Genomic DNA, 14,209 nt, shown 5'->3' with positions numbered 1-14,209 from the left:
CCATCTCTGGAAGACTCTGCTTGAGTGGATGTCTCCACTCCTGGACCCTCTACATGCAACTGCTCCGCATCAGTATGAGGCTCCTCCTCCTTAGGAACCAACAGTTCCTCCACAACCTGTAGTTGGAGCTCCCTCTCAAGGGAAACTCGCATGGCCTTCTTCTCATCAAACTTGAGATCTCTGCAAACCACTGTCCTCTGACTAGTAGGAAAGTACACCCGATAGTTGTGAGGTGTATCAGTGTACCCCACAAGTATCCCCAACTTTGTTGTCGGCTCAAGCTTCTTCCGTGCATCCTTTTTCACATGGCAATATACCGATGAGCCAAAGATCTTGAAGTGACCCACATTTGGTCTCTTACCAAAGAAAGCTTCCTCTAGTGTCTTCATCCCAAGTATGCGAAGCAGGCTTCTATTCTAAAAATAGACCGTTGTGTTGCATGCCTTAGCCCATAAGTGAAGTGGTAGGCCTTAGTCATACATCATTGCCCGTGCTGCCCTACAATAGTTCCATTCTTCCTCTCGGCCACCCCATTCTGCTGTGGGTTATGAGGTGTCCTCAACTCTCATTTAATTCCTTCCACTGCATAGAAGTCCTTAAACTTTTGAGAGACATGTTCTCTACCATTATCACTTCTCAAGGCCTTGATCTTCTTCCCTGACTCTTTCTCGACCAAAGCTTTGAACTCACAAAACTTTGTGAAGGTTTGGTCCTTCTTCTGCATGAATTAAATCCAGCATTTATGATAATAATCATCAATGAAATCACATAATACCTTTGCTTCACTGTGGATGCCATCGAGAATGGTCCACACACATCAGTATGAACTTGCTCTAAGATAGCCTTTGCTTGACTGTCTCGATCATGAAAGGAAGACTTGGTGTAATTTCCCAAGGTACAACCTTTGCATGTGTCAACTTGCTCAAGTTTACCTTTGGGAAGTCCTATAGATATCTGCTGCATTATCTTCAAAGCCCCATGATTCAAATGGCCCAACCGCTTGTGCCACAACTCGCTAATGTCTTGGCTTTGCACCAATATTGCTTTCGTACTCAATGTTGCACAATCATCTACCTCTAGTTTATAGAGATTCTTCACCCGAATCCCTATTCTCTTGGTCTGACCCGTGGCTATGTGTCTTAGGAACACCTTTCCTTTACTGAAGACAACATTGTAGCCTTTGTCCTCCAACATCGCTATCGATACCAAGTTCTTCTTCAGTCCAGGCACATACTTCACATCTGTCAAGGTGATAGGAGCTCCATGCTCCCTCTGAAAAGCAACCGTGCCCACTCCTGAAACACTATACTTTTCGTCATCACCCATCTCTATGAGCATCTTGAGGTATTTCTCCTCCAAGGCACTGAATAAACTTTTATCGCCGGTCATGTGGAATGAGGTTCCACTGTCAAGATACCAAACACAACCCATCATCGATGACACCATGCACGCGATGAGAGTAAAGTCCATTTCGAACTGAGAGACTAATGCCTCACCATCTGATCCTTTCAATGATCCCTTCTTGGACTTCTTTGATGGGCAATTAGTTGGATAATGTCCCATCTCGTGACAATTAAAGCATATCACTTTAGAATTGTCACCCTTCTTCCCTCCATGAGAAGAATTCGATCTGGAATGGGATGCCTTCCCCTTCCCTTTACTTGCCTTACTTTCTAAGGCTATATTTTCTTCATCATCATCCTTGGATGAAGAACCATCTTGTGTGCTCCTCCTGATCTCCTCCTGCATAAGATCCGACCACAGTCATTCCCAATCCAACAGTTTCTCCCTTCCATTCACAGAGTCCTGCTAGCTATTCCAACTCTTTGGAAGGCCAAGGAGAACGAGGCTCACCATATCTTCATCGGCAGTAGTTATTCCCACACTGCCAAGCTCATCTCTGCAGGTGGTGAGCTTATTCAGATATGTGGAAATAGTATTTCCCTTCTCCATCTTGATTCTTCGAAGCTTATCCTTGAGTGCCAATTTCCTCTGGTCGCTATTGTTCTGGTAGAGGTCCTTCAATGTATTCCACATTGAATATGGAGTATCCTTCCCATGGAGACTCGAGACAATATGGTCTCGAACTCCCTCAAGGATGATCCATCTCGCCTTCGCCACACACTTCTTCAACTCAGCCAACTCTTTTGCATTAGTTGAAGCTGGCTTTGGGATTTCTTGATCAATGAATTCCTTCAAGCCATTGTCTTCTAATACAACCTCCATTCTATCTTTCCATGCTATGTAATTCAAGCTACCTTCCAAGGCATACTCAAGTCTCAAGCCATAGAATTCCATTGGCCAACCTTGAAGTGTGATAAGAATTTGATTTGCACCTGCAACCCCGAACTTCAAACTTCGAATTCTCTTCTCAGTATACTATTCACAGCTCCGATACCATGTAGAAATTCTCTACAAATCCATCTCTGATACCATGTAAAAATTCTCTACAAATCCAACTCTGATACCATGTAGAAAATATGTTGTAGGTTAACCCGATAATGCAATATAAATCAAAGCAGAATACTATAACCTACTTCTACTATCAATTTGCAGAATCTTAAAGATTGAGCTGAATAATATAACTAGAAGAAGAAGAATCAATGCATAATACACATGAAAATGCTTTGGGGAAAGCCTCAGCTAAAAACCCCACTATCTGTACTATCAGACAAGGTGGAAATACATAGGAATTATACAAAGCCTTAGCTCTCACAGCTAGCCAGCTCTCAGTACAATCCTCACAGATGCTCGCAGGTAATCAAAGCTTCTCTCAAGCCTTCCTCTCTGCCATCCAAGCTCCTATTTCCTTGCGCAGTTCCTCTGGGATGAGTCACCTTCAACCAAGTGGAACACTGATCTCACATACTGTCATAACCACACAATCCTCAAGGAATGATTCCTTCTGCATGCACGAGTTTTCTTTATAGGAAAACACATGCAACTGATAGTATATTGTCCTTGTCTTTACTCTCAACTGGGTCTTTCTCAGAATAGACATGCATGAGTTTCTGATGAGAGAATCTTCAATTAACTGGAGTACACTAGTTAAGTGCATGCATGCATCAACTGACCGTTAACTCTCTATTAGTTCCTCAAACAGTTTGGAACTAATTTAACTAGACTTAACTTAGTAAACTAAGTTAACTAATTACAACTCAAATATAACTCAATCTTATCTCCTTAATTTAAGGGATAACTGTTGCATGACTTCAGAAAGACTTCTAACTTGAATTTCTCCAACTAATTAGGTCAAAATAGCTTAATTACTTATTTTCAAGTAGCTGTTAAGACTAAATTCGATTTTAATTCACAATTTAATTCAAGGACAAATTAAATTGGAATATTCTTGTTCCCACATTTCAACATTAAGTCATGAAGGTTTTGAAAGTAGGTTTTGTATTTTACAAAGTTCCTGTTATATACTTTATTAAATACTATAATAAAAAATGTAAAACTAGCATTTGCACCAAAAGGTGCAAAGATACGTTAATATTTTGTTTGGTTTTTTTCATCCTTTGAATAAAATTATTGTACTTACCTCATAAGTTAGAAGGAGAATGTACAAACCTACAGGGCTCATCTCTCAACCCTTCCACAATTGCCTCTTCAATTTTTGCATATGCCAAAACCTATCCACTGATGAAACCCCCTTGGAGTTAAGATAATAGTTGCAAGTGTTATAGAGAAGCGGGAAACTCTCCTTGTCCCTCCCGCTTACTCATTATATCCTTTGCTTCTATACCACTTTATATTCAATAATTTGGAATATAAATTATGAGCATGACTTCAAATTTCACTTTATAAATTTGCACAAGTAAATATCCAGCTTATGGTGAATATGTGAGCTCATTTCTCAGAATAGCAACACTCCCAATGTACATACACAAACACAAGAGGGAATTATAAGAAATGATCTTATAGAAAATAGCAGGCACACACATACTGTTAACAGTGAAGTTCTAGAAAGATCAACGAAGGAAAAATAGAGAATTATGTTAAAACATTATCTAAAGAAATTGTTTAATGATAAGCATAAAATATAAGCTACAATGTTTTCTTGGGCTTTAAAAACTTCATAATAAATTAAAACAACCTCCAATAAAAAATATCTATGCAGTCAAGATGCAGGCATTGCTTGCAACATTCAAATTTCAAATATACCTTGATGTTCCAAACTATGCAAATTTATTGAAGGGAAATGAAATTTTATTGATCATATTGCTATAAAATAGAAACAAATCAACCTACCAAAGCTGCAACTCTTGCAAACAATGAGAGACAGGAAAACTGACAATAATACAACAACTCTCCACATTGCTATCCTCTCCAATTTTGGATAGACCACTTTCTGCGGCGTTTGGAGAGAATGCAACCTCATTTTTCCGTTACTGAGAATCTAGCATCTGCTTTCAACCGAAACTGATCATATAATAAAGCCTCATTGTTCTGCCACAACAACATATGCAATTCCTTCTATGACTAGAGATGATCAATGTATCACAAGCTGTTAGAAAGCATCAACAATGGTAATAATGCAAGAAATATATGCTTCTAAAAACACCATCTTCTTCCTGAAATAGGCATCATCAACATCATTTAGAGCATGATTCTTATGTTCCTTTCCATCATAGCCCATATTTCCCACAAGATTTAGTTTCTCTTCCAGTTCTCTTTTACATTTTTCTTTCATTAAGGGTTCTACATTTAGTTTTTCCTCTACATTAGTTGTTAACAAACATTACCCTCTGCCCAGGGGACTCTTGTTCCTCGAATATTAGTCACAATTTCAATTCCCATGCAATCACAATTTCAATTCCCATGCAGGCCCCAGTTCCATGTATAGTAGAGGCCTCACCCTCCTAAGGAGCTTAGATTTCAATGATTTCCTTCATGAATTCATGAAACCCACTCTGAATGCATTACACTTGCTGGCCTAACATTGCCCATGCTTACACCTAGAGCCTAATCCTCCCAATGTTGGAAAATCACCATAACCCATTACTGCATTTTACATAGGGTACTCTATAACCCCATAAAACCCTAGCTTCAGCAACAACCATAGTGGAAACACTTGCACATGAGTATACATCAAACCTAATAGAAATTACACATCTCTTGACTAAAGATAATCACAATATAGTTTATACCCATTGCTGCATTCACCTTGATTACTTAGAAACGACGAGAACATCACAACTTCAACAACTATTGCAGGGAAAAAATTTGCTAAGAAAAATGGCCCTCGACCATGACTGCAGAGCTATTAAATCAACTAAAACATGATATATCACTTGAACCCATTACTGCATTTTCCACTCGGTTGACGAAAATCTCAGAAGATCGCAACATCGACCATTATAGATAAATTTTTCACTAGAAAAGATGAGCACCAACCCTGATAACATGGCCCTTAGAATCAAATTTTCTACGTCTTGGCATCACACAAAATGAAAATATGGAGTTAAAACCACACCAAGAACACAAAAAAATAAATTAACTTACATAGTTTGGGGCTTCTCGTAACCTCAACAAGAGAGATAAAAATTTTAACAGGACCTCGGGGTATACTAATACCCTTAGCATTGGCAGCATAGTTTGGATAATGTCAATCGTGGCAACCATTGCTTTGTTCCTCTACCACCTAATGATGATCATACTCATGCGAAGGAGCCAAGCGAAGGAGCTAGTGATAGATGAATAAGACATCGATCCAGAGGGAAACAAAGGAGTAACCGTGCAAAGGAGCCAAGCGAAGAATCCCACCATGCGGGAGGTATGGTGGACAAGGCTCGATTGACCAGCGAGAAGGACAAGGGTACAACCTGCCAAAGAGGAGGGCGTGGAAAAAAAAACTGGAATGGAGATAACAGGTATGGCGGAGGATGTCGTGTCAGTAGAGAGTTGCAAGAACAAGTAGGTAGCGAAAAACGTGGGTCGAAACAATTTGTACAGACGTAAAAATTCTATTGGTTGGAGGGACAAACACATGGAAAAATTCTATTGGTTGGAGGGACAAACACATGGAAAAATTTTATTTGTTAGAAGGATGAAATTCAAGCTTTCCCATTGGCTGGGGTGAATAGTGTTTTCCCACCCCAAGCCATCAAAGAAAACATCTATTGATGTAAATATCTCGTGGATGAGGGAACAACTATTTCGACATTAGAAAGCCATATCTCGAGATCTTGGGCACGAAATTAGGCCCAAGAGGAATCATTCAAAAGCTTAGACAGCGAATAACAATATGCAAAAATATATTTAACAAATTTGTGCATTAAACACCCCTAAAATTCAACAAAATATGAGGTTGTGAATTTGCAACAAATGATGTTTTCTGAGTGAGTTTTTAGGAAAAAATTTAACAACCAGAACGTATTGTTGTTGGGATGTTGTCTCCAGATTATCAACTTGTTGAGGATATCATAGCAAGAAGTAAATGAAGGCTTAAATTTATTTTTTATTTTTTAATTAATTTGGATTTTATTAGAACGTTTGTTTTCAAATGTTTTAATTCTGGGTTTTGTTTTCAATTTTGATATGCTTTTAATAATAATTTTGTTATTATTTTGATAGGATTTTGGAGGGTAATTACCAGATAGAGGCTCAAGATTTTTTAATGAAAAGTTTAGAGTAGAAAAAAGAATTTTACAACTCCCAAAATCAAAAAAATAAAAAATTTCAAGAAACTACCTTGAAACAACTCTTTGCTTTGGGAATTAAATTGCAGAATTACAAATTTTAACTTTGATAATGAGATATGGTTTTTATTTTCTGCAAAAGGAGAAACTCTTTGCACTATTGTAAAGGGGAATTTTTCTATAGAGTTAGATAGAAACTCAGATATGAGTTTTGGGGATGGTTTCTGGACTTTTATTTTTTTATATCAAAGGACAAAGATTGTACACTATTGTAGATCCATCTTTTGATGGTAGAGTTGTAGAGCCTAGGAAGAATTTTCTCAGCTTGAGGAAACACTCATTACAACAAGGTTTTATGTAATGCATTTAGATATAAATACTATTTTTCATTTGAATTTTCTCACATATTTCTTCCAGAACTTGTATATTTTCTCACTATTGTGAATTATGTAGGTGTCTTTTCGTATTACCATCTATATGTTTATATGATTGAAGAAATTTGTCAACTATTCCTGAATGTGATCATGCATATAATTGAACGTATGGTAACTATTTAATAAAAAATTTACTAATATAGATTGGTTTAACAATTACTTAAGTATGAGAACTATTTCCATGCTATAAAGAATTTTTCTTGATCATTTTTCAGTCTGGAATTATTCTTCAAACATAACATGAACAATATTAAATAATATATGTTATCAAAACTATTTACATAGCTCGATACTATTAAAAAATTTCATGTTAAATCCCCATTTATAAAACCATTGCACTCGATACAAAGAAACTACTTTCTATTTGCTAGGTTAGGTAGTTTTATTTGTTCTCTACATTATTAGTTAGGACTGCATTAGATTTAGTTTTAATTCATTTAATACAATAGTATCCTCACGTAGAAGAAAAATTTCTAATGGCTTGGCTGATTACAGATTTCATCCACTCCAAAGGTTTCCTTCTTTAAGTAGTTGCAAGTAGGAAAGCCTGTCCTTTTTCTTATTAGTACTGGAAAACTATATCATATACTAGCAAGTAAAAGCTAGATTTAGAGACAGTTTATGCATTTAGGTTAGTTTAGATTAATTTAGGCATTTGGTTTAGGTTATATTTAGGTTGAGGCAACTAGATCTTCAAACTGGATGAAATCACTCCCAAATAGAAAAGGGTCTAATGGGGCCTTGACAAATGATTTCCTTAATGTTGGACATAATCAATTTTGGCCATCAACATTTTTGGTGCTAGAAGGAGATAAAAATGACAAGCTAACCCTTTGGAGATGTTTTTTTTAATTTTTTAAAATGACTCATTCCAAAATCATTATTTGGAGTTCTGTCTTTGGATAAGTATCTTGCACTACTCTAATGAACATAGTAAAACTCTTGTTGAAAAATAAATTTGATGATGATGGTAAAATTACTGCATATGAACATATTGGTAAATTTATTCAGAATTTTGTCTCTCATAATATGTTTCACGAGGATGTAATGTGCAAGATTTTTACACTTACTTTGAAGAGTCGCGTGAAGAAATGGTGTGAAACGTTGCCGACTGCGTCTATTCATTCTTGGGATTAGTTTATAGGTGAGTTTTTATGGGCTTTTGAACATTATAATTTTAATAGATTATGTCATGAAATTAATATACTTAGGATAAAACCTAATGATTCATTAGAAAAATTTTCAATCAGATTTATTAATCTTTGTTGTAGATTTCCTTCAATGGAGTTTCCTTCTATTACTGAATATTTTGAATATATTATTTCTCTTCCTGATAATCAAGATAAAATAAACAATGTAAACTTTGAAACGGGAACTGATACTGTTACCCGTTTTGTAGAGGTGGCAAAAAAATGACCCGATTTTCAAAAGTGGTGATGCAGAATACACATGTTTTTTTTAGAACATGGTTTTTGGAACTTTAATTTTTTTCATGTGCGTTAAGTTTTAGAATGGTAGTGAATGGTAGTGATTTTCATCCTGATTTTAAAAAGTGAGTATTCTGCATCACACCCTTTTTTTAAAAGACCTATTTTTTGACTTTAAATTTTCTAGTGTGTGAAATGTAAAAAATTATTTTCTAAATTTGATAGTTTTTGAAGTCGTCATTGTATTCATATTTCTTGTTCTCTATCTTAATTTTTTTTTTTTTAATGGGGTTTTTATTGTTTTGCGTTTTTAAATTAGAAAGTCGATATTTTGAATTTTAGATAATCTACATATTTAGACATCCTTAATTAATTTTTCAATCCAGATGAAATAATTGTTTCTAAAAAATAACATTTTTTAACAATGGACATAAAAATAACCATTTTTCTCATAAATATAACAAAAAAACTAAACGTTTTGATAATTTTTTGCTAGAATTAACATGTCAAAATCACAATTTTTATACAAAAATATTAACTAAAAATGGTCAAATAATAGTTTTTTTTATGAATTTCATGTCAAAATAATAATAATAACAACTTTTTTTTTCAAAAAATAATAATTAACTTAAAAATCAATGCGAAAATCACAGTTGTACTCTCTCTTTCTTTCACATACCAGACTCTTGATGGAAATTTCACCACTTTTGATAAGACTCAAGCAACCGATAGTATTGGACAACTGTCAATTGGGATTAAATGCTTTTGATAAGAGACAAACGAGCCCTCACTGCAATGTGTAGAATAATTCCAGATGCCAGCTTTTTGTAGACTTAAGGGGCAATTTGGAAAGACTAAAAATGGTCCTATAGGAAGCCCTTCACTAATTTCAGAGAGAAGAAGTATTATATGATTTGACCAAAATATCCCTTGCAAATGGAATTAACAAAAAATGGACCACTCACAACATAGAGACCAGATGGCTTTGGAGGTGTCAAGACATTTGGAAGTCGCATTCTACTTTTAAGACTAGAATGTTCGGATAGTTGGTCCTCAACAATCTAGCCGTTTCTATCAGGTAAAGAAAGGCTACATCACTCCAGTGTCATAGATGGTTGCTACATGGTCTGCCACAGAGCTGAAACTGTTAAGCATGTTATGTGGAGCTGCAAAGTTGTCAGAGACTTTGGGGCATGGAAAGGGGTCCTTTTGGGGGACAAATGGATGGCCCAACGGACAAGAAGATATGTTTGGGACATCATTAAATTGCCATGCATCTCCTTTTCATGGAAATGGTGATGGCATGCTGCCTTTTGTGGGGTAACTAACATGTCTCATTTTGAAGATGTTACAACTTTTAGATCACAGTTGGTCGTACAGATCTCAGCCATGATTGGCATCTTCAACAAAGATGTGGATTCTCTTGAGATCATAGCCAAAGTTAACATATCAGGGAAGGGGTAACTTGTGTACTCATGCTTTGCCTCCATGATGTATAATTATTGCTGTATTATTTACTTTTCAGTATTGAAACATAGAATGCATTTGCTATTATCTTCTTTCCCGTTCTTTCCCGTCAAAAACTTACCTAGGGTTTCAAAAATCTTATAAATAATATAAGGGAGACGCTCAAGATTTTGATTATTCAATCATAGGTCTTACCTCCAAATAGAATACGCACTAATTCAAATATGCTGCAACTTTATCCAAAGTAGATAGAGTTGCAAAACTTTGATAAAAAAGACAGACCCCAAAAAGAATGAAAGAAGGTCTTTAAACACAGATGATGCCTTCCACATTTTTCAAAAGAGGCTGAACCCATACACAGCATATTAAACACATAAATAAGCATGACAACCTCTCCTCTTCTAGACTTCGTTTCTTTCATAAATCTCTTTGAGAATAGCGATTGAAATTAATCGAATGGAATCGGTCGATTCCTGCTCGGAGAAGCAGAAGCATTCGCCAAAACATTTTTTTGAAAACGGGCCGGTGCCATTGTCGCCATGAAGCTCGTCAGGTTTTTGATGAAGCTGAACAATGAAACAGTGTCTATTGAGCTAAAGAATGGAACAGTAGTCCATGGGACCATTACAGGAGTTGACATAAGTATGAATACGCATCTGAAAAAAAAAAAAGAAATTAATCGAATGAAATCATATTTACAATTTCCAAGAGTAGTGATCAGATACAACTTTCTTGCAGAAATGCTCAGGCGGGATAATATACCCCCCCCCCCCCCCCCCCCCCCTTACCCCCTCGCCCACCCCATTCCCCCCCCCCCCCCCCCCCCCCCCCCCCCCCCCCCCTTACCCCCTCGCCCTACCCCTACCCACCCTTCCCCCCCACTTACCCCCCCCGCCCTACCCCTACCCCTACCCCTACCGCGGGTCATTTTATTAATACATTTGTATTTACTTTCTTATAATTTATCCAATTATTTGTTATTTCCTTTTTTATTCTTCATTAAGTCTCTTACTATTTTTAATTTATTTTATTCTTTGTTGACACATTTGATAATTCCTTTTAATAACTTATTAGTTTTATTATACTCTCATTTAATTACTAACTCATTAATTATATTATAATCTCATTTTGTAATTTAGCTTGTTTTTATATAATCATTTCTTTTCATTTATTTGTGCAAATAGCATACTTGATTTATTACTTAGTTTCTTTCTTTCTTTCTTTCTATTTTATTTATAGTTGTGAACTTTTTACTATACTTGCTCTTTTGTTCATTAAATTGTGATTTTCATGCAATTATATATTTAATTTGCATTTAATTTATTTTTCTTTATATTTTGATTTAAGTTCATATACTTCTTAAACTTTGTATAATTTGATTTTACTTATCTTATTTGCTCTTAATATCTAATTATATGTTTAGTTTTTCTTTCTATAAGACTTCTTTAATGTTTTAGACTATATTTTTCTTTTCACTTATATATTATACAACACCTTTCTCATTGATGATATAATCCTTATTTCAACATATACTACACATACAATACCTTATTATTTAATATTTTATAATAACATTTATTGCTCATATCTTTTTTTATTAACTTTATATATATATATATATATATTTCTTATTTAGACTCTTCCTTGTAAAAGAAATTTGTTTGTAATTTTAACTTCAAAATTCTTCATTCTATATCATAGTCATGTTGGTGTAGATGGTAATAATTACCCGCTCACACCAATTCATCGATTTTCCAATGAGGATGTGTAACACTTGGGGTTATCACCACAATTACTAATATTATATAGATATGTTTTCTTTCGCTTCTCTTCTTTACCATCAAAATTGAATCTAAAGTCCTAACAATGAGGATTACTATTATGTGAAACTATACCGGTTAATATTTGTAAGGGTGATGCTACACTTTGGTTGGTTGATGACGTGATCCTTTGCGTTCATGCCATGATATAAATATGGAATGGTCAACATATTTTTGTTTGGCTTCATTTTCTATTATACCCTCAATCGATAATATACATCTATGAAAAACAAAAAGTTAAGAGTTCGGGCATTTTCAAAGACTTGTTTGGCATTATTTTGTAAAATTGTTATCTTCATGAAAATTCAGAAAATTACCAAATACTTTTTCAAATTTGTTTTTATATGGTATAACACATTAACATTAACAAATATGGTTAATATCCACAAAAAAACATCATTTTCTCTCATTTTTATATTTTTTTGATGGGTAGTTTGCAACATTTTGATATCCCTTCTTGCACTATTAGGATGTCTCTTTCTTGCTTTATGAGCTCGTCCATTACATAGAAGCGTTCTTCCTCTATAATCAAATAATCATGCTTCAAAGCTTGATATTCATCGTGGGCGATGAACATTCTTGACAACCACTTTTTTTGAATTGAATATGGTAAGTAATGTATTGCTTATATCAGGTGAGCATGGTGTATTTAAAATCTAAAAAAAAAGTTAGGGATGATATCATTTAAGAACTGACAATATATAACGACATAGCAATGCGGAGGTCAGCTATTCAAAACCTCGCCCGACGCTCCAGTTCAAAGGTATATGGCATATTTACTCATGAAGGGAAGCGCATCACAGGCCGTGACCACCTCTCTCCGGCACCCCCGGGCCGCCCCGCCCCGCCCGACCGGCGGCGGGTCGATTCCCGGAATCGACCCGCCGCCGGTCGGGCACGGCGGGGCGGCCCGGGGGTGCCGCTGCACGTGATTCGAAGCCAATGGCGGGTCTGCATTCGAGGGAGAGTTATCTGTGAGGACATTATGGACTTCAGAGGTATCATCTCTGTGAGAGAAGCTTTCAGATTTAGATAGCCAGAGTGATTTTGATTCAATGATGGGAGATGCAACAGCGCGCAGCGCCACCCCGCCCCGCCCGACCGACGGCGGGTCGATTCCGGGAATCGACCCGCCGCCGGTCGGGCGGGGCGGGGCGGCCCGGGTGCCGCTGCGCGTGATTCGAAGCCAATGGCGAGTCTGCATTCAAGCAGATGTGCGCTGATAGGATTCCATTAACTTTTCGGAGTGGGGATGAGCTTCGCACGGAGAAACTGGCCTGCCTTCGCACCCGATTTCCATATCGTCCATGACGTGCAGACCTAAATGTTGCCATACTGATGAAATTAAACAGTTATTATAAAAAAAGAAAGGAGGATCGAATTTTGCTTACACATTAACTAATGCAGTTAACTGTGCAATTTCGTTAGGCACCGTCCCTGTAAGTTTCCTTCCGGATAAATCGCTGACAACCAGAGTAAGAGTATTATCCTAACATGTTACAATTTCAACCATATATCTTGTGATTTCGGCTGTAAACAAATCGAAAAATTAAACTTACATTTCAGAAATTCTGTTGGGCAAAGTAGTGTCATCACAGCCAATTCCGTTCCAGGGTATCATATAGCAAGGGTCAGAAATCCAATCTGAAATCTGAAATCTCCTTTTGACAGCGTCAAGAGCGTCAACTGCAGATTAAGAATTAATTCGTTAGACATGGATTTATAATGTCAGTAATTTACTCAAAACAAATTTGTTGAGGTCAAGCCTTACCGTCTTGCCAATACGTTACATTGTCGTTGCCAGCTTGCGAGTAATACTCATAAGCGTTGATTATCGGAGGCAGCGTGGAGTTACTGGTCTCAACCAGTTCAAACATATGTTGTGTTTCGCCGTCATCGAGTGCGATTGTAACCTCTAGAGCAGAATAATTGTGCATCAGAGTAATGGTTTCAGAGTCGTTTTTACCATCTAAGCGGACATAAAATGATCTCGGTTCAGACATATTCATCGTCTCGATCTCTGCAAAATACAACACCAGTAATGGATTTTCTGTGAATGAGAATGTTGGAGCCAAAGAGAATGGATCGGTTTGCCTGCGGCCATGACGTGCAGGCCTAAATGTTGCCATACTGATGAAATTGTACTTTTCACACAGCTGTTATTTAATGGGCGTGCCATATACCTTTGAACTGGAGCGTCAGGCGAGGTTTTGAGTAGCTGACCTCCGCATTGCTATGTCGTTATATATTGTCAGTTCTTAAATGATATCATCCCTAACTTTTTTTTTAGATTTTAAATACACCATGCTCACCTGATATAAGCAATACATTACTTACCATATTCAATTCAAAAAAAGTGGTTGTCAAGAATGTTCATCGCCCACGATGAATATTAAGCTTTGAAGCATGATTATTTGATT

General features: G+C 36.4%; 1 protein-coding gene across 1 annotated transcript; it reads right to left on the bottom strand.

Annotated features, from left to right (window-relative positions):
* Positions 1 to 10,417: 10,417 nt before the first annotated feature.
* LOC149151117 (putative LRR receptor-like serine/threonine-protein kinase At4g29180) lies at positions 10,418 to 13,918 on the bottom strand. Its single transcript, XM_089443065.1, has 4 exons — positions 13,561 to 13,918; positions 13,349 to 13,475; positions 13,181 to 13,252; positions 10,418 to 10,625 (listed from the first exon to the last, which is right to left on the bottom strand). Exons 1-4 carry the CDS (start codon positions 13,916 to 13,918, stop codon positions 10,418 to 10,420), a joined length of 765 nt encoding a protein of 254 aa, XP_089299191.1.
* Positions 13,919 to 14,209: the final 291 nt, after the last annotated feature.

The sequence above is a fragment of the Pinus tabuliformis genome, chromosome 9 (assembly GCF_031772625.1).
Source record: "Pinus tabuliformis cultivar Carrire ecotype Pingquan chromosome 9, CPIR1, whole genome shotgun sequence".
NCBI classification, from domain to species: domain Eukaryota; kingdom Viridiplantae; phylum Streptophyta; class Pinopsida; order Pinales; family Pinaceae; genus Pinus; species Pinus tabuliformis.
Note: the sequence above shows the minus strand (reverse complement) of the source record. Positions and strands in the feature narration are given on the sequence as shown.

Bases quoted from the DNA above. Each gene is read 5' to 3' on its own strand.
- LOC149151117 (XM_089443065.1), bottom strand. From the start codon at position 13,918: ATGGCAACATTTAGGCCTGCACGTCATGGCCGCAGGCAAACCGATCCA. The intron at 13,253-13,348 runs GTAAGTTTAATT...TCTGGTTGTCAG, and splicing joins CCCAACAGAATTTCTGAAAT to CGATTTATCCGGAAGGAAAC. The intron at 10,626-13,180 runs GTAAGCAAAATT...TTTTTTTTTCAG, and splicing joins TTAACTGCATTAGTTAATGT to ATGCGTATTCATACTTATGT.